This window comes from Xiphophorus hellerii, chromosome 19 (assembly GCF_003331165.1).
Source record: "Xiphophorus hellerii strain 12219 chromosome 19, Xiphophorus_hellerii-4.1, whole genome shotgun sequence".
In the NCBI taxonomy this organism is placed as follows: Eukaryota; Metazoa; Chordata; class Actinopteri; order Cyprinodontiformes; family Poeciliidae; genus Xiphophorus; species Xiphophorus hellerii.
In genome coordinates this window covers 14,393,080-14,412,217 of record NC_045690.1, presented here as the reverse complement: position 1 = coordinate 14,412,217, position 19,138 = coordinate 14,393,080, and the positions used below count along the sequence as shown (strand labels likewise).

At 39.7% G+C, this 19,138-nt stretch overlaps 1 protein-coding gene and 1 long non-coding RNA gene across 6 annotated transcripts; one reads left to right on the top strand and one right to left on the bottom strand.

Annotated features, from left to right (window-relative positions):
* Positions 1-15: 15 nt before the first annotated feature.
* Positions 16-9,983, bottom strand: iars2 (isoleucyl-tRNA synthetase 2, mitochondrial). Of its 5 annotated transcripts, none has more exons than XM_032546986.1 (24): positions 9,577-9,983; positions 8,989-9,111; positions 8,696-8,849; positions 8,466-8,614; positions 8,032-8,081; positions 7,834-7,943; positions 7,672-7,762; positions 7,022-7,137; positions 6,748-6,917; positions 6,540-6,630; positions 6,311-6,462; positions 6,050-6,210; positions 5,468-5,570; positions 5,085-5,178; positions 3,850-3,930; positions 3,307-3,415; positions 3,122-3,224; positions 2,628-2,750; positions 2,414-2,545; positions 2,214-2,320; positions 1,983-2,128; positions 1,711-1,901; positions 894-1,038; positions 16-616 (listed from the first exon to the last, which is right to left on the bottom strand). In XM_032546986.1, exons 1-24 carry the CDS (start codon positions 9,844-9,846, stop codon positions 471-473), a joined length of 3,117 nt encoding a protein of 1,038 aa, XP_032402877.1. In that variant the 5' UTR covers positions 9,847-9,983; the 3' UTR covers positions 16-470. The 5 variants fall into 5 exon arrangements, with proteins under 5 accessions (XP_032402877.1, XP_032402880.1, XP_032402879.1 ...); XM_032546989.1 differs by having other exon boundaries at positions 3,125-3,224; XM_032546988.1 differs by having other exon boundaries at positions 3,850-3,927.
* An 876-nt stretch (positions 9,984-10,859) lies between these two features.
* Positions 10,860-11,783, top strand: LOC116709371 (uncharacterized). The gene is made up of 2 exons (XR_004336856.1): positions 10,860-11,054; positions 11,197-11,783. It is a non-coding gene; the product is annotated as an uncharacterized LOC116709371 (long non-coding RNA).
* Positions 11,784-19,138: the final 7,355 nt, after the last annotated feature.

The window sequence follows — 19,138 nt, the reverse complement described above, 5'->3', positions numbered from 1 at the left end:
ACAAAACTCTCTGCAGCACATCCAAGCATTTATAGTGCGGAAGAAGGAACTGATTTTATTATACAAAGGTGGATTTACACAGGAATTCCCCCATGCTATCTTCTCTCCAGTACACATTCCTACTATAGTCACATAGTGACACTTGTAGTGAAATATTTAGCATCAACACATTTAAACAAGAGCATCCCTTCTACGCTCATGTACCATCTTTTTTATCTCCCAACTATTTACAGTAGACTTCAGTACTTCTGGTTTGAGTTCACTGAGGAAAAGTGAGCACATGGAATAACTACAGCTTGAGACTTTGGATTATTCTACATCTGCTATGATTGTTTGTTTATTTAATATAAAACCTTTACTGAAGGTCTGAAGTTGAAGTTTTTATAAACAGCCAGAGCGACAGTTCCCACTGGACGTGTAAAGCAACTTCTTGAGCCTGACGTGCGCAGGTTGTCCTGGTAACAAACATGTCATCCGGCATGTGAGACGACAGTCTGGCACCGCGGACACAGACAGTCTGTGGACTCTGAGGTGCAGCGGCGGCATCGCGGGCAGCGCGCCGCAGAGGTGGGCATCACGGCGATGCTGTAGGGGCTGTCCTCACGAATAACGCCACCTAAAATACACACCACATTACTGCCAGGTGCAATCTAATACAGAAGCTCTGACAGAAGAAATTATTTTTTATTTCCCTTTATGCAATAAAGAGTGAATGTCTTCATTTTTGCATATTTGGCTTCCTGTTAGGAAAATTTGTTTTGTTTCATTTTCATTTCATCCCAAGAAAAACTGAAAAGCCTGAAACTTCTATTGATCAACACCGCTTTACAGGCTTAAAGCGATGCAGAACAAGTAATGCAGCTATCAGCACTTTAGTGCTGGACTCATCTCACCTTCCAGGTTGATGAGGAAGGTGCCGTGGCTCAGCAGGGCATCGGGATGCAGGTCGCGGGGCAGTTTGCTGGTCAGGTTGACTCGCGCTGCCATCATCAGCTCAACTAGCTGGGAGTCGGTGGAGGTGGGCTCCTCCTGGAGAGACTGAGAAAAAGATGAGAAACAGGTGAGTTTGTTCCAATACAGACGATTTACAGAAGCTGCAGGTGGATCAGAGGATGGCTTGGTTTAAAACTGTTAAATCAAGCCATTTTTTAAAATAATTATTCAATATAAAAAAAATTATGTATGGGAGATTTCTTCCTAGGACTCTTGAACAACGTAAAAATGTTTCTAAAATTACAGAGATTAAGGCATGCCGTCCTTGATGAAAGCACTGATTAACACAAATTCTACAACATTCAAACAAAATTAATAACATATCTAAAAATGTGGTCTGCCACATTGGCTATGATCACCTTTTTCCTAATCGTTTTCTTTATTATTTCTTATTAATATTCCCATAAATCTTTAGGAACATGGTGGCCACTAATTATCCATCCATCACTTCAATGACTTGTAGTCTTTTACGAAAGTACAGTTCCTACTTTGATTCTTTATCATGAAGGAAGGCAAACATGACAAGTGGTACATTTTTTCTTACTGACACAAAAGGAAAACAAATATAGAATTTTTTTTTTCACCTTTTGTATTAAAATTAATTTTAACTCATTCCTTACCCACATTGTTAAGGAAGAGAGGCCTGGAAAATGTTGTTCCTCTAAAGTGAGGCCTTTTAAAAAAATTTTTACCTGAGAGACTTGCAGTGATTCTTACCTCCATGAGCTCAAACAGGAGTCCCGGTTCGATGGCAATCGTCAGATCATACTGGGTGGCATTTTTACCAGGAATCGAAGACAGGAAGGAGTCCCGAATGGCGCAGGCTCCTTCCACAGCCTCCTCCAGACCCGGGCGCCGCCACACGGAGCTGCTTTTGATCCACCCGCTTCTGAATAACGTCTCCACTTCTGCAGCAAAAGAGCTCTTGCTTAGAAGCAAACGGATTGCTAATATTTAGACTGTTTCGCTACGAAGCCATCGACACATACTGTTGTGTCCTGGAGCGTGGAGGTAGACCTCTTCTGCTAGGTGAGGCAGGATAGGAGCAACAGATCGAGTCAGGCCATCCAGGATTTCCTCTAAAGCAGTCTGACATGATCGCCTGCCCAACGAGTCCTCAGGACTGCAGTACAGCCTGAACAAAGGAGGAATCAAGAAAAGATGCAAGAATGGAAATGTGGAAATATGCGGTTATGTTGTTGAGGAACGTAATCAATCACCTGTCCTTTATGGTGCTGAAGTAAAAACTGGACAAGTCTCTGGAGATGAAGGCTTGGAGGATACGGATCACTCTGCCAGCATCAAATTCGCTGTAGGCGTCTGTAATCTGGTCAAAAAAACGAGCATCAAGACCACTTAGAATAACCACAAGCCACTGGTATGGAAGCAAAATGTCAAGAAGAGTCCGACCTCAACACACCTTCATGCTGTACTCCCGCAGCAGGTGCAGCATGTACTGATCAATATAGTACATCTGTTGGGGGTCCACGGCTTGCGTGCGTTGGTCGAAGCCCTGCAGGTTGCCGAGCAGAAACCTGAGCGAGTTCCTCAACTGGAAGATAAAACCAGTCAGAGGAATGAGGAAGAGGAGACGCAGAGAGGAAGGCTTTGACAAGGTTACGTCCCTCTGGTACCTTGCTGATGCTGTCGCGGGCCGAGTTAAGGGCGCTGGGTCCAATCTGGACTTCGGAGAAGACGTTTGATTCTGCGACCCACCAGCGCAGAACATCTGCCCCGTACGCCGGTACGCTGCCGTCCTGAGAGAGACAAGAGATTATCCAATCTGATCATCATCAACACAAAGAAATGAGAAGAAATTTTAAAAACAAGTTAGCAATAAACTGGGTGAATAAAAAAGAAGGACAGAGTTGTGACTATAAAAAAAAACAAATAAATAAATGCTAGTAAACAAAATTAATCCCAGTTTCTAATTCAGATAATTATGTCTTCATCTTCACCACTCTTGTTTTTTTTTGGTGTCTTCACTTGAAATTTATTTTCATTATCTTGATACAAATATAATTACATTTCATCCAACATCATAAACTTAAATAATTTGAAAAAGAACCAAATATATTCCGACGGAAAGTTGAATTAGATTTTTATGTTTTATTTTTTCTCATCTCACCTCCTTTCCATTAATGACTTCATCAGGATCCACAACGTTCCCCAGAGACTTGGACATCTTTTCTCCTTTCTCACTGACTGCAAAGCCATGGACCATCAGAGATCTACAACAGGTGTATTTCATTTAGAAGAGATGAAACTTGATCTCTGGAGTTCTTACTTAGATTCATTCATTGGGACACTCACTTATAGGGCGCTTTGTTCCTGACGGCTACGCTGGTGAGCAGCGAGGACTGAAACCAGCCTCCAAGCTGGTCCTTTCCCTCCACATATGCATCCGCTCTGGGGTCCGACTCTGTGGGGAGGCAGAGGAAAGAAGCAGTTAGTTTGCTTCCCAGACAACAGAACGGTCTGCAAACACCAGCTGTTGTTAGTCAGAAAGGAGGTAGTTGTGTCTTTAAGTTGTTTTTGGTTGCTCCTAATCACAAATGAAGGCCCCCAGCCAACCTGAGTCATTCTACAAAACAAAGTGACAGCAAAGAGAAGCAGTTGGGATCAATCCTGGAAAAACAACAGTCACAGTGCTCTGCAAAGCAAAGTAGAAAAAAAATCCTGCATGCAGACAGCTGTGAGGGCTTCAGATTCATGCCGAGCACATTAAAGAGAACTTTTTCTCCACATCTGGGTTTTGGAAACACTCATTAAAAGGACAAAAAAAGAGAGGAAACACGCAGGCAAAATAAAACTGAACAGCCTGCAGCGCCCTCCGCAGGTAAACATCTGAATAACCTGTAACTAGAGGTTTGCGGAGCGAGTCGGCGAGCCAGCTGAGACGGGAATCAGGCTCCTCGGATGCTTCCTCCATTTCTTCTAGAATCACATCCAGACAGACAGACAATGTCATTGTCAAAGAAACAAGCTCAAAGAAAACAATTTGTTATTTTTGCTATAATTACACATATTAGTCATTGTTTAGCAGTTTAAAAATACACATATTAACACCCCTTGAACTTCTTTTATCAGAATAAAACCACATATGCCAATGTATTTTATTAAGATTCGATTAAATGAACTATCACACAGTGTGACAGTCAAAACGGTTAAGAATGATGGATGCAGCTAAAACGCTCCAACCCTGTAAGAAAGACAACAGTATCTTTTCCTTCTGCTCTGTATTTTTAGCTGTGAAAAGCAGCTACAAATTATGTATTATGTATGTATTAGCATGTATTGTTACGCCCTGTGGTGGAATGGTGCCCTAAATAAGTTCAGGGAATATAAACACCTTTGCAAGGAATTACGAAGTACATATTCTCCTCTTTTGGCTGTGTTTAAAACCAACTAAAACCAAGTTTTACTGATCTATTTAAAGTACACTTTATTGTATAATTTGCATCCTATTTCACAGAAATTGTAATACAAAATAAAATATTGATTTTGTCCATAGGTACTGGAGCCGAACTGCTCATGCAGCTTCATAGTCAGAGGACAACGGACATGGAGGGACAAAAATCTGAGAAAGCATCTAATAATGTTTAAATGTTAAATTCCCAAATCATTTCTGGGTCACAGTCAACCTGTCTTTCTCCAGAGCTCCAGGAGCGCTGACAGAGCTTGACTCCATAATCCTGGATGGTAACAGCAGCTACTGCGGCTAATCACACCTCACCAAAGCAGCTTACTGCTTAAGGTGGATAAATCAAGTGGCTGTAAGCAGCTTTCTGTACATTTAAGTTAATGAAAGAAGAGTTGATTAAAAGCAGTGTGAAGGCTTTCAGGCTGAGCAGCTTCACTGAAAATGAAGTGAACAGATTAGAGGCTACATTTGCTTTTATTTACATTCCAGGAAACTGAAAAAGAAAATTATTGTAGCTTTCAGCTGCTGATGACAAAAGAAGTCAGTTTGCCATATAAAAGAAATAAATGTGCTTAATTTGTCAGCTGGGTGTCTGTGCCAGATGCTTCTCATGCAGTGTTTGTCCTCAAATCCAAGTGTTGCCACAAACTGGGATATTCCCTCATACCTTCCAGCACAGCTGCCCATGATGCTCCACTGTCGAACCAGATGTCCAGAACATCATCTCCTCGAACGTAGTCGCTCACCGGTCCTGCTTTACTCTGATGAAGCAAAAAACATCCCAAGAACAACGCCTTATTTCCCAACTCAACTGTCAAGGGTGCATAAGTTCCTTTAAATAACTCGATGATTAAATTCTACCATTAAATAAAAGCCCAATCCAATTTAATTTAATTTTTTTTTCTTATCTTACAAGATTTTTCTACCTTGGGGTGATGCAAAATGGATAAACACAGTTTAGCTGCAGTGATTCTGGAAGATTGGACCTAAATTTTCTCTTTATTTAAAATATTAATAATAATATTAATATTTAATCATATTTACTCTCACCTTCTTGAGAACCTCTGGGGGCAGCAGAGCCTCGATGGGAAGCTCCCACCAACAGTCGCTGCCTTTTTCTTTGAAGAGTTTTGCTATGTGGGAGACTGTGTATCTGCATAAGATCCATGGGTGTTAGATCAAGTTTGTCATACTTCAAACAAAAGTCAAGCAATGCTGGATAGGATATTATTGGAGCAATCAACTTTTTACATAAACAGTCAGCAAATAACAAATAACCAATTTTCCTAAAGACTCCAGTACTACTTTATTTTCAACTTCCTTGTATGTTTGTAATTTTTTTAACACCAGAAAGCAAAAAAAGAAATGCGCTACTAAATAAGAGATCTCTAGGTCAAAAATCTTAAAAATCAGTAACTTTCGGAATAAGCAACGATGCATAAATGGGGGTGATCTTCTAAATCCTTCATTTCCTATTGGATTCAAAACTACCTCCTCCATCGAAGAACAAGCTCTTATGCACTACAGACCTAAGAATCAACATTAAATTATTTAAAACTAGAGCTTAGTGAAAACAAAAAACTTGACAATAACACAGTAATGACATTGTTTTTTGTGTGACATTCAGCATACTTGTTAATGAGAGGTTCCCCGCTCTCTTTATGGTAGAAGACTGGGATTGGGACGCCCCAGCTCCGTTGCCTGGAGATGCACCAGTACGTCCGTCTGTCCAGCATGGTCAGCAGGCTGCCTCTCGCCGACTCCGGTAGAACACGAACCTTCTGCAGCGCCTCCTACAGGCACAGAGGCAGACTTTGTTGAAACACAAATCTAGATATCACCTGAAAAGATCAGTATTCTTCGACAGATTGCAGCAGAAAGCTGTGACATTACCTTTGCCTTGTCTTTCAGTGATGCAGTGTTGATGAACCATTGTTTACTGGGCCTGATGACCACAGGCTGCTTCGTCCGCCAGTCATACGGGTAGCTGTGGACGCACTGCTCCTCCAGAACCAGAGCACCGCTCTCGTTCAGCATGGAAATCACTAAAACAAGCAGAGATGTAGGTTTCAAAAGATACAAAAAAACCAGAAACATTAAGGTTAACTCTGACTCCGTCTACCTGTATCAGTTCCTTCAGTCATCACCGAGAGGTTCTGCAGCTTGGGTCCTGCCAGCTCTGTGAACCTGCCATCTTCATCCACCATACACTCCTTCAACCAAAATACATTTGTGAATGTAAAATTTAAATGTTCATAAGCTTTATTGAGTCCATAATGCAGCAGTACATGGGTTAAAACTAAGTATAAATAAATAAATAAATAACACACCACAGGCAGTTTAAACTGTGAAGCGACGCTGTAGTCGTCCATGCCATGAGCAGGTGCAGTGTGGACCAATCCCGTCCCTTTCCCCATTGTCACGTGGCTGGCTGGCAACAACGGGACTTGCTTGTCAGGAATGGTAGGATGTTTGCAGATTCCACCTTCAAGTTGTGAACCTTCAAAAAGGAAAAAAAAAGAAAGAGGAAGTAGTCATGCTTAGGTTAGTAAATGACAAAAACAGCCTACAGCCTATCCTTCTAAATAGATACCAGAGCAGTACCTGTGAAGGTGCCAACAGTCTGCAGTTCTGTGCCCAGCAGCGCAGCGAGGCTCGCTGTGCGTTCAGTTGCCAGCAGCAGCAGCTGGGAAGAGTCGGCCCTCTTCACCATAGAGTACCTGCAAACCAGAAACAGGAAAACGATGCTGCTACTGGTACCAGCTGTCATTTATTAGGGCGCAAAGAACCTACAGAAGGTGCAACCAAATATAAGTTCAAAACAGAATATGACCACAAATCTGATGGACGTGTTATTGGTTCACAGCAAACTGTAGTCCATAAGTTGAATGTTATTTCTGGTGGTGAAAAAGTTTTGATAAAAACGTTTTCTGTTGGGGTTGTACTGTAATTTACAAAAGCCATTTCATACCATCCTTTATGTAAAATGAGCTTAAAGAAAGTTCACACTTCAAAAATGTGTGTTTTAGAAGGACGGAACATCATCCTTCATAAGGTGAAGGTGAGATAATCTAAATCAATATTTGTGGATCTGATATTTTCTTAGCATAATGGCAAAAAATATTAGTTTCAGCTCAAAAACGTGTAACAAAATTGGACCAGAACTAATACGGTCATAAAATGAAGCCCATTGATTTGAAGGGACTGCTGAGAACTTTCCAAACTGAAAGTGTTCTCGTCGCAGGTGATCTTACTGGGCATTGGGCATGTAGCACACGGCCTGGTTGGCAGGGATGGTCCAAGGCTGGGTGGTCCAAACCAACACCGAAACATTCTCCAGACCTGCTGAAACGCACAAAGAGAGTCAGAACATCCCTCCAGGATTGATCATAACTTTATGCGGATGACTGACTCACCTTCCTCTGAGGGAATCTTTGGCGGCAGCGTCGCCAGAGGAAAGGTGGCGTAGACAGCTCTGCTCACATGCTCAGAGTTGTATTCCAGCTCAGCCTCAGCCAGGGCCGTTCTGCAAAGAAAGCAAGAGCAGAGGGAAGGTTGGCAAGACAAAGTTTACATGTCTAAAGTCGGTCGGTCGCTGCATGTTGGTCCCATACCTGGATGAAGGAGACCAGAAGACGGGTTTGTAGTCCTGGTATACCAGACCCTGAAGAGCAACATAGAAGGGTGGCAGTACCAGAAAAAGTTACTTAAAAATAATGCAATTCAATACCAGGTATAGTTGAAGTCTGTATCCCCAAAATGAACTAGTTTGTGCTCCTAGCTCACAATCTAAACCCCTAAAAAGTTTGAAATTAACAAGATCATTTTTTTTTAGCATTTTTTAAGAGCAAAGTAGCTAAAATCTGCACTAATTTGCGTAAATACTGTACTTTTAATCAGGTTTTTTATGTGTCTGCATATTTAATAAACACACTGTTTCATGCTGCAAGAGTGAGTGGCAAACCCTAACAGTTTAAATTGAAGGAAAGTAGGAAGGCAATTCCTGGTTAAAACTCTGTCTGACACTTAAATTTTAAAGAGAACCCACCTTGCCATGCATCTCCTGGAAGACCTTTAACTGAGCAGCCTCATAAGCTCCGTCAAACGTGTAGTAGCACTGCTCCCAGTCAGCCATCACCCCCCAACGCTGGAAAGCGGCTTTCTGCCGAGCTATCGCCCCCTCAGCAAACTCCCGGGCTGGAAGGAGCAAAGCACAAAAAGCTTTTATAGCAGCTAGAAACCTCTATGAAAAACAGGCATCAACCTCTCCATCCTCACCTTTCTGTCTTATCTCCAGTGGACTGAGCCCACTAGTGCCTAGTTCTCCCAAAGCTTTGAGCTCTATGGGCAGGCCGTGGCAGTCCCAGCCGGGGATGTAGTGGACCTGACGTCCTCTTAGCATCTCAAAACGGTTACGGATGTCTTTCAGGATCTGAACAAGATCAGTAAAAGAGCTTTAAGGTTCCAAGACCTAAGTAAAATATTTTTTTAAATACTAATTTCCTGCAGCAGCTTTTACAAAAAGGCGCAATACAAGCAGGTAACACCTAAGACAGAATTATAATATTTACTTTGTTGAGTGCATGTCCAACGTGAGCGTCCCCGTTTGCATAAGGTGGTCCGTCATGAAGGCAGAACTCTTTCTTGGCTTTCCTTTCTCTCTGCCATGAATACAACTCTGCAAAACCACATTCCTGCAAAAAAACAGATTATGGAATAAAGTAATTAGTGCATTTAACAAAAACACAGTAATTCCTTTAAGTTACGGTAAATGTTTTTGCAGTTACTAAGATGTTTGTGTTAATACTTGCTCTGAAAGATGACAGGACAAAGATCCTCAAGGTACTAATCCCAAATACAAGTTGTTTCAAATTGAGTTACCTTGCAAATGTATTAATACCTCTTTCACTTTTCCATATTTTGTCACTTTACAATCAAAAACATGCATGTATCTTTTGGGGATTTTATGTGATATTACAGTATAATATGGTTGTTCCCGGTCAGAAACCTGTCAGGCTAACTTAGCTGTGTAGTCTTAGTCCCTCTTAAGTATGATTTTGAATTTAAAAAAGTATGAAATTATGTACTACGGTCTAGTTTTACGTCACTAAAACCTCGCATTTAATCAGGGGTGTGTCTACATTTAACGACTGCTGTACCTGCTGGATCTGAAGTTCTCGGTCCTGCAGCTTTTGTCCGGTCAGTTTCATGGGAAACTCAGTCCGAGGAAGAAGCACTGTGTCCCGGTACATAGCCTGGGCAGAACCAGGCTCTGCGGGCTGAGCGCTGCCTTCCCCGGGACTGACACCATGACGGCGGCTGGAGCTGCAGCCGACAGCACAGCTAAGAAAAAGGCCACCTCCCGGCTGTGACCTCCGTCCCCATCTCGCCAGCGTTTGGTACACTGGCGACACCCGGGTCAGCAGCATGGAGAGGCGAGGTAACTCGGTGGACAAAATAAAATAAAATAAAAAAACTGAACGTGTCTGTGTCGGCTTGCTGCTGAGTTTAGTCAATGTGTTGTCATGTTTCGTCCTTCTGGTTGACTATGTTTCTTCCGGAAGAAATTGCACAAAGGACAACTACGGTGTCCCTGTTGGGACGTTTTTCATCCATATTACCCGCAAGAGTGCGCTGTTGATTTGTCGGGAAGCCGAATACTAATGATGTTTAACTGCGCAATAACAAAAAATATTCTAAAAAAATATATAAGTTCTGACAGTTCATTTTAAAAAAATCTGTAAAGGCAATAGTCAATCTTATTTTCAGTATGTTACATCAGATTCTTGTTGTAACAATCAACTTTTTGTGCAGCAGCAACTGCAAAGAACATAGTTTTTTTTGAAAGATACAAACTGTTTCCTACAAAACTGCTTGAACATGCATTTTGTAAACACTTGGGTGAGGTTTAGGAGTTGATTTTGTGGAATTCGTCACCACATCTGTGACAAATTCCACCTTCAACTCTAGCCTACCTCTGGCAGAGGACTTCAGGCAATTGTTTGCTCCTCTTTTCTGATCTTGATATTTTAAAGATGAAGACTAAACAACATATAAATAAACAACGTGATTGCAAAATAACAAATTAAGATAGAAAAAAAACACTTTTCCACATCAATTTTATTTTTCAATATAAAAATAAAATAAAAAACACTTACAAACAAGGAGTATGAAAGAGCATGTCTGAATAGGGTAAAATTCCTCCAGTGACAAAATGGTTTTTACTGTCTAAGTGACTCTTAACTCTATTACTAGACAGTATTTACACATTTAAGTTTCAAGATCTCAGGTTAAATGCAAATAAACTCATTATTAGGGTTTTTTAATGCAGTTTTAGAAGACTCCTCAGATTAAAAACATTACTTTTTGCAACAGCTCTATAACGTGGTTCACATTTAAATCAAAATGTTATTCCCCCATGGTTCTTGAAGGCCACACATAGACAACAGGTGTCCTCTATTAGTTGATGGTTTCACTGGTTGGTATAAAAACCTGGGAATGGGCTTTTTGGACATTCATTTCAGGACTGATCAGAAAAGTGCAGCAGACATTGGTCTGGTGTACTGCTGCCAAGATGAAGAAAGTGTATGGTGTGGTCCTTACAGCTGTCCTACTGGCTTTTCAAATTTTATCTCAGGTTTGTTTATTGAAAAATCCTTTGGTATGGTATTTTGTAAGTCAGTTTGGACAATAGGTTTCAAATGACTTTTCAGAACTTGCATGCAGGCTTATTTTTTTAATTAATTTTTTTTCAGTAATGAATGTTCTGACTATTGCAGGTGGTCTGGGCACAAGATGATCCAAATATGCCTACTGCCAGCAGTATTACCCCACCTACTGAAGAGACAGACTTAACCAGCGTTGCCCCAACTGCTGATAGCTCGGTCTCTGCCAGTGTCACCCCAACTGTTGGCAGTACTGCATTGGTGACCAATTCCACCTTCAACTCTACCTCTGGAAGTACTCCTAGGAGGACTGCAGGCAATCCTTTGCTGCTTCTCGCTCTGCTCTTGGTGGTTCCTGTTTGTGCTTGGTGCCAGTGACTGGCTGGACTGGACTCTTGCTGTCAGTTTAAGTTGCAGCGCTGCAAATCTGGACAATCTTGAGCACACTTGGATTTCCACTTTCTATCTTGTGTTGAGTTTTCAGTGTCTATAACAAACTAGTCCCTTTCTAATGTCCTGGTTAAACTTGTATCATGGAAGTTATGTATGAGGGAGGTGATATTTGAAATTGTACTGGCTACAAGACTTAACTCAGTCTTGGGAAGCTTTGTTTTGAAATGCTTCATTTGATAAACTTTGTATATTTATAAGAATTTCTGACTTTTAGGCCGACTGAATAAAGCTGTACATTGAAAAATGTGTAACTTGAGTCCATGGTAAGTGCAGTAGATTCTAGACCATAGAAATCAATGAGTGAAGGCTGTGGCTTTGCCATATCATTAGCTATGCCTTGAGTTTTATCTTCCAATTTAAGGACAACTTTACATTGGAAACCAGTAAAGCTGCTTTGAAATGGTCCCAAGAGTAAAGTGGTTTCCTCTTCTCAGTAGTCAGACTATTCAATCGCTGTGAATTAATATGAACTTTAGTGTCAAACTAGTGCAGGTCCAACTATTATTTACACCCGTTTATCCTTTGCAGGTTTATAGATGTTGTGACTCTCCATTGGGAAGTGTGTTTTTTTTTAAACATGGCCTACCACAGAAGCTGAATATGTGTTTGGACAGACTTTCTCTACAAAACATCTCCATGGACTAAGCCTGTGAAGTAGGTAGGCCACATTACTGTAATAACCTGTGCTTGGTGGGACTAACAAATTATAAAGTACTTTAAATAAACCTGTCTCTGATATTCAGGGTTTTCAGTTTTAAAATGGGTGCTATTGACCAACCCTGGTTCTCAAGGCACACTGCCCTACATGTTTTAGAGGTTTATCTGCTTTAATTTGCCTGATTCAACTGATTGCAGTTCAACAAATGCCTGTTAATCAGTCATCAATTGAAATCAGCTGGACTGAAGCAAGGAAATACCTGAAACATGCAGGGCAGTGTGCCTTGAGGACCAGGGTTGGGAAACGCTGGACTAGGTAACCTAAGTGACCAGTGTACTAGAAACCTGCAATGGAAGACAATGCAGTCCATAATGACAATGGGAGGAAAATGAAAGTGTGCACTTCTTGCCAATGGGATTAAAAATATCAAAACATGTTAAACAAAAGCAGTGCTTGTGAAATATTCAGAGTTTACATACTGAGTTAATGAGAGCACATTGGATACTGTCTTTATAGAATTTTAAATTGAAAGTTTACAAACTCGCCTTTAGTGCTAGCAACGATTTTCAGTGCTACAAAATACTCCAGTATGTTTTGCATAACTTTTCTTGTGAACCATATGAGCCAACCTGTTCTTTCAAAGACAGAACTCACTCACAGCTTTTGAAATATGTCTGAGCAAATCCACATTTCACAATATGGTGCCAGTGTGTTTATATTCAATGTTCTTAAACCCACAGACACTAGCTTTTTGGCACCAGTTGAAATGGCCATGTGCAACTTGCAGTTTGAATCCTAAGCATTTAATTTAGGAGTAAAGGAAAAAATGTTTTTATCATATTTAAAATTCTCAGAACAAAAGAAGTACCACCTTTTCAATTAGGAAGAAAATGAATGGTTTTGAACATTTTTTTTACAAATCTGAAAAGTGGGGCATAAATAAATATATTTAAATATATATATATATATATATATAGAGAGAGAGAGAGAGAGAGAGAGAGATTTTTTTTGCCCCTACCAAAATTATGGAAATCGGCTCTGATAAATCGGCTGGTTGATAAATCAGTGCACATGCACCACTAACAAAATTATTGTTCAAAATGAATAAAACTGAACATCTGGACTATATATTCCCGAGTATAATTAATATATAAAATGTGTTTTACTTCTTAAATTAGGTATTTATTGATGAATTTAGTGAAATGCACCTGCACTTTCTGTGTGTTTCATGTGACCCTGCCCTACTCTGCCTCCTAGTAATACAATGTGGTGCTGGCAGCCATGATGAGTGACGATTGGCCAATCGGATGATCGCCATTAAGAAGAGTTCAATTTCGTCAGAGTGTAGTTTGGATCACACATAGCCTGTAATATTTATAGAAATATTGTTTATTGATTTAAAAAAATATATAAATAATATATACATATATACTGTATATATACACACACACACTGGGCTAGGGTCCTTGACTGTGATATGTGGCATATGTGATAGGGATATTTTCCTTTTATTGGGTTGGGGTTCAGGGTTCAGACTGGACCCTGACCCCCAGAGCACTGTCAGTCCTGCTAGGAATCCCCTCAGCTGTCCTGCTGCTCATTCAGGCCCACCGGTACCAGCGTTCTGAGTCTGGAGATCCAGAGTCTCTCAGCATGCCGGACTCAGCTGTGGACCTGGTGAGATTCTGCTGGAGAACAGAAGAACTCGGGTTAGTCCATCCACGATCTATGAAGTGGTGAATTAGGGGAACATGTTTGTTCTTCTGATTGATAATATTGGATCTGCTGGTGAAACGGGTCAGAATGGTTTTCCGTTTCACCAGCAGGTTTTGGGCAGGTTTTTTCATCCAATTAGGTAAACACAGGTTTTGATTTTAGGCTGTCCAGATTGTTCAGTTTTGTAAACTGTTACTAAATTTGTTTTTAATCCAAAATAGTGGTTGGAAAGATTCTCCCTTACCTTTGACCCCGGTTCCTTCAATGGTTTAACCCAGGCATGGACCAAATAGTCTTATAGGTTTTTATTCCTGCTGTAGGCTGCAATAATTCTGTAATTTGGTAACAGTGAGTTGTTTGATTGGAACTTGATGTTGTGAATGAGCTGGCAGACAGACGATGAAAATGTGGTAAGAAGAGGGAGAACAGGAGAGATCTCTGGTTATCTGGACTCAAGGAAAGAAGCTCTGCATCTCCTCAGGAAAGTCCTGGAGTTTCCCCTCAGAAGAACGGCCTTGAAGAGGACTCCATGAAATCTGCTGAGTAAATGCAGTGGAATCTGAGTAATTGTGATTTAATTAGGCTTGCCTAGGTGTGTTTGGGTGATAACTGGTTTTATAGAGGAGAGCATGTGAGGTCAGTGGGCTCAAAATGGACTGATGTCTAATTTATGTGTGGTGCTGAATTGTGAGCCTTCGTATGTAGTGGTGTCTAAAAGGTCTACAGCTTTAAAGCTAGACTTGAATGTGATGGATGGGTTGTGTGTTCAGTGTGTGAGTGAAATGTTTAAAATCTTTCTCTGAGTGAGTCCAGACCTCCAGATGTCATCCAGGTATCTGAAGTAGAACATGGTTTTTTAATGCATTTCCTGAATCCTCTGTTTCCCATTGTTCCATGAAGATGTTTGCTAGACTTCAAACTTCTTCCCCATGTTAGTGCCCTTGATCTGGAGGAAAAAATGATTCCCCTAATTGATTTGTAAAAGTTGGAGTAGCTCCTTATCTGTTCTTCTACAGATAAGGAGGAAATATTTATAGAAAATATTTTCAATGGACTTAATGCCCTCAGATATATCAATATTAGTATTGATAGAATCTTCTGGTGAACAGAAGAAATTTGTCCAGTTAGGGTCAAGCATATAGGAAGAAAACCAGAAAATGAGTTTTCTCACTTAAAGTAACTCAAACAGTATAAGTGGAAGTGATCTATGGGAGGGGCCCCACATGCCCACCGAGTTTGGTGGGCGTAGCTTGTTCCCTTGATGTAGCTACCATTGATTCCCATTCATTTGAACAATTTCTCACTCAAAATATCTCAAAGATTATTTTATGGATTCTGTCTTTTATCTGCTTACACACACACTGCTGCTTACATAACCATATCACATAAGACTGACAATCACACATAAACTGAAACTGAATAATTAGAGAAGGAACAGAATGAGAATAAAAGCAGAACTTGCTCTACAATCTGCTTCACTTACTGTCACCCATAAGGTGAGCTATGTGACACTCAGTGCTGGACGGTGAACGTCTCTCTGTTTCTGTTCCATTTCTATGACTTGCATGGTTTGTAACATTTGATCATTTTTGGCATTAAAGCCCGTTTTATACTTAACCAAATCTCATTATTTCTCAAGCAAATGATGCTGAGGGGTGCTGGTCAGGTCCTGAAACTGTTAAACGGACCTGGGTGGTGCACAGAAGGGAAAATTGGTGAAGTACAAAAAGTGCTCATTTGACCAAACTTGATTCGTATTCTCCCTCCAACCTTCTGCAGGTCCCCGCCATGTTTGGTGATCCTAGCCCATTCCTTTCATGTAGCTGCCATAGACTCCAGTTCATTTTTCGACCTAGTCAAAGTCTGGCTAGGAACGTCTTATTGAGCTGGGACTTAACCCTAACTTCAGTGGCCTCTTACCTCAACAAGGTTTCAATACATTTTGATTTGTTTTTTAGCTCAATTTTTTAAATAAATCAGCTGAGCTTTAAAAACTCGTCTGAGTTTCTGTTGAATGAAGGAGTTTTGCCTCAATGCTGCTCGGCTCACCAGGAATTGGCCTTAAAAGTAAATGTTTAAATAGATTTTCTCTCCTTTTACTTTTTAAGGAGTAAAAAGGAACTGATGAACTCATGTTCATTCATGTTTATTGGAATAAAAATAAGTATTAAATATGAGTTCATTCCAATAAACTCATGTTATTGGAATGAACTCAGCTCAGCTTTAAAAAGTCATCTCAGTGATAACTGTTGGATGATGGAGTTTTATCTTAATGCTTCTCTGAAGGGGCTTGAATTTGGTTTTAAAAGTCTGATATTTTAACCAAGTTTTATTTTGTTTTATTTGTCTTCAAACTCTGTTTTGAAGACAGAAATCACAGCTCAGCTTCTGATTTCATTGTTGAGCTCCTGCTAGGTGCCAGAAATGTGTATTATCACGGTTCTGAACATCAGAAATGGACTTTAAAAGAACCCAGAATGCATTGCATGGTGGGGCTTCATATTTTAGCTTCTAGTTCAGCTGTTTTTGCTGCAACCCCTAACAAACCATATACCTTAAAGTTTAAACCTTAAAGTTTAAACTTTAGGGTTTAAACTTTAGGGTTTAAACTGTAGGGTTTAAACTTTAAGGTTTAAACTTTAAGGTTTAAACTTTAGAAGAAACATGGATGTTTTTGCGTTAGTTTTCAGATTTGGGAGGAAGCCCAGCCTCTTGGATGAGATGAAATCCCCAGACAAAAGATGTTCCAAATGTCCCAAACAATCAGAAGAAAGTTAATTGTAAAATAACTTTTCACCAGTCTTCTGGAATCCTTCCTTGCATTTCTGGGAGAATTTCAATCTGTCCTCAACAGTTATCTTAGACAAGTTGCTAGAGTTCTTGTCCAGTTGGCAGTACATCACTCACTCACTGCAAATACTGAGCAATTTCTGAAGTGGCCACATCACGATTATCTACAGCTCCCTTGTCAGAAGGGAGATGATCCAGGAATTTGCTCTGCCTGCTTGGTCATCCTTAAACATGTAGCTATGTCTGTCAGCTTGATGATCCAGAAAACAGTTCAATCAACTGGAGCAGTTTCTTAGATGTGAGGCCAGCTTGATACAAATTTATTATGGCTGCATGTTGTTTTTTAAAGCTAAGCACTGCTAGCAGAAGGAGAAAGTAATGTCTCTCTCTCTTTGATAACAACCAGCCTGCTAATTAGATTTATACTGAGTCCAGCTGGGCACTTTCAAAGATATATACCTCCACTGATAATAAGAGTAAAAAAAAAAAAAACCCATCAGATGCCTACTGGAGGTTCTCCAAGCACGCTTCATTGGGAATTGCACCAGGAACAAACCCGGAACTCACTGCAAGAATTATGTGTATGTTCTGGCCAGAGGCCACATTGGATGCGAGGTGCTGCTGCAGAAGAGAGGGATGTTTGAGTTGAATGGCCTGGGATGTCCCAGGAGGTGGAGAGTGTGGTCTGAGGTTTGCTTCTTTGTTAAAAGAAAAAGTTACAAGAGACAACATACAGTAGGTGTTGGTTTGGGGAGTATTGAACTAAACCAGAGAGGCAAACGATAAGAGAATGAAAGCAGTTACCTGAAGCCTAATCTACACGTCATCAAATATCTAGGAAAACAGATAAATATGTATGTGTTTTGACCTTTCATCCACAGTAAAACTCAGTAAAAACTATTATTTGTAAAAACTTCCACCAAAGAGGAGATTTTAGAAAACTATTTGTGTTTATGTGTGTATATGGGAAAACAGAGATTTGGAGTCCCATGCATTAATCTGTGACAAGTAATGTGCTGATATATTCACATACCTGCTTTAACATGATTCCCAATCGACATTGTCTTGTGTTTTAATAACTTTATATTCTAATACGCTATTTAAAAGTAGTTCAGTCTATATATCTGTCTATACAAAATGACTTTCCTGCTGCCATGTGTAATTCCTAACAAGCAGTCAGATTGGTTGACGTAGCTTTCAGCTTTGCTCTACACTGCACCCAATGCCTTCAGCATGTTTAAAACCATCCTCAGGTTTAGATTGGTGTGTAGATGAAATCTTATTTGAAACCGATCCTGTGTGTAAAATATAATCATTTTTAAACAATGAAGCAGAGATATTTGTTTTTATGACTGAAATCTTTCAACAACAGGAAGTGATGAGAAATAAAGGGAAGAGATGTTTGATATAAAAAGATGAGTGGGATGAAAATGGCTGTAGACAAAATAATTAGATTAAGCACAATAAAGATGGATGATGAGGATGAGTGGGATAATAGAGTGCCTCATTGAGGAATGAGGAGCATTATGGTTATTAAACAGCTTCAAGATGAGAAATAGCAGGAAAGAATATGATCAGAAGAGGTAAAAATGGTGATGAATAGGTTAAGTGGGATTAATAGTTATACGATTGATCATAAAAATGAATGAATGCCATTATGATGATGAGAGTCAGTAAACATAAATGAGGGCCCAAATGAATATTGAAAACTGTCTCTAAAAAGGGATGAAGAGAACGACTGGGATGAACAGGAAACATGAAGAGGAATAAGGATGATTAGTGTGATTAAAATACAATATTTGCTGGGAATTCACAACAGAAATAAACAGTTATTAATGACATGGGTTGTAAATGTAAAAGAGAAACACTAGTGCTAATTTATTAAATGCACAAAGAAAATATTTAATGAAAAACAAATCTACAAATAAATAAAATGGATTCTTAATAGTAAATAAATAAAATAGACATTCAAAAGTAAATAAATAAAAAAACGAAAAGGAACTAAAAGTAGACAAAATATATTCATCACTGAAACATTCTGAGACATATGTAGAAAATAACACTCAAAATAATGGATAAATAAGATTATAAATAAATAAGAAAATAAATAAATAATATTACCCAAAAGGAAGGAGAAATAAGTGAATAATAATGAAATCAATATCATAATTTCCAATATGTCCTTGATTGCTATTCTTTTCAACAAGAACAACTGTAAAAAAAAAAAAAAAAAAAACAAATGCAAAATTTTCCCGTAAAAAAAAAATATTTCATTAAATCTACAACATACAATCAGCATCACTTTTAACTTAATGTGCCTATTGATCCTGAGCAAATACTGGCACCCTGTGGTGATTTGCAGGCATTGCACTGAGCTGAGTAGTAGTAATCTAATCTGGTTTCAGCTCCCCTTATGCTTCGTCCTGTTCCTATTACACC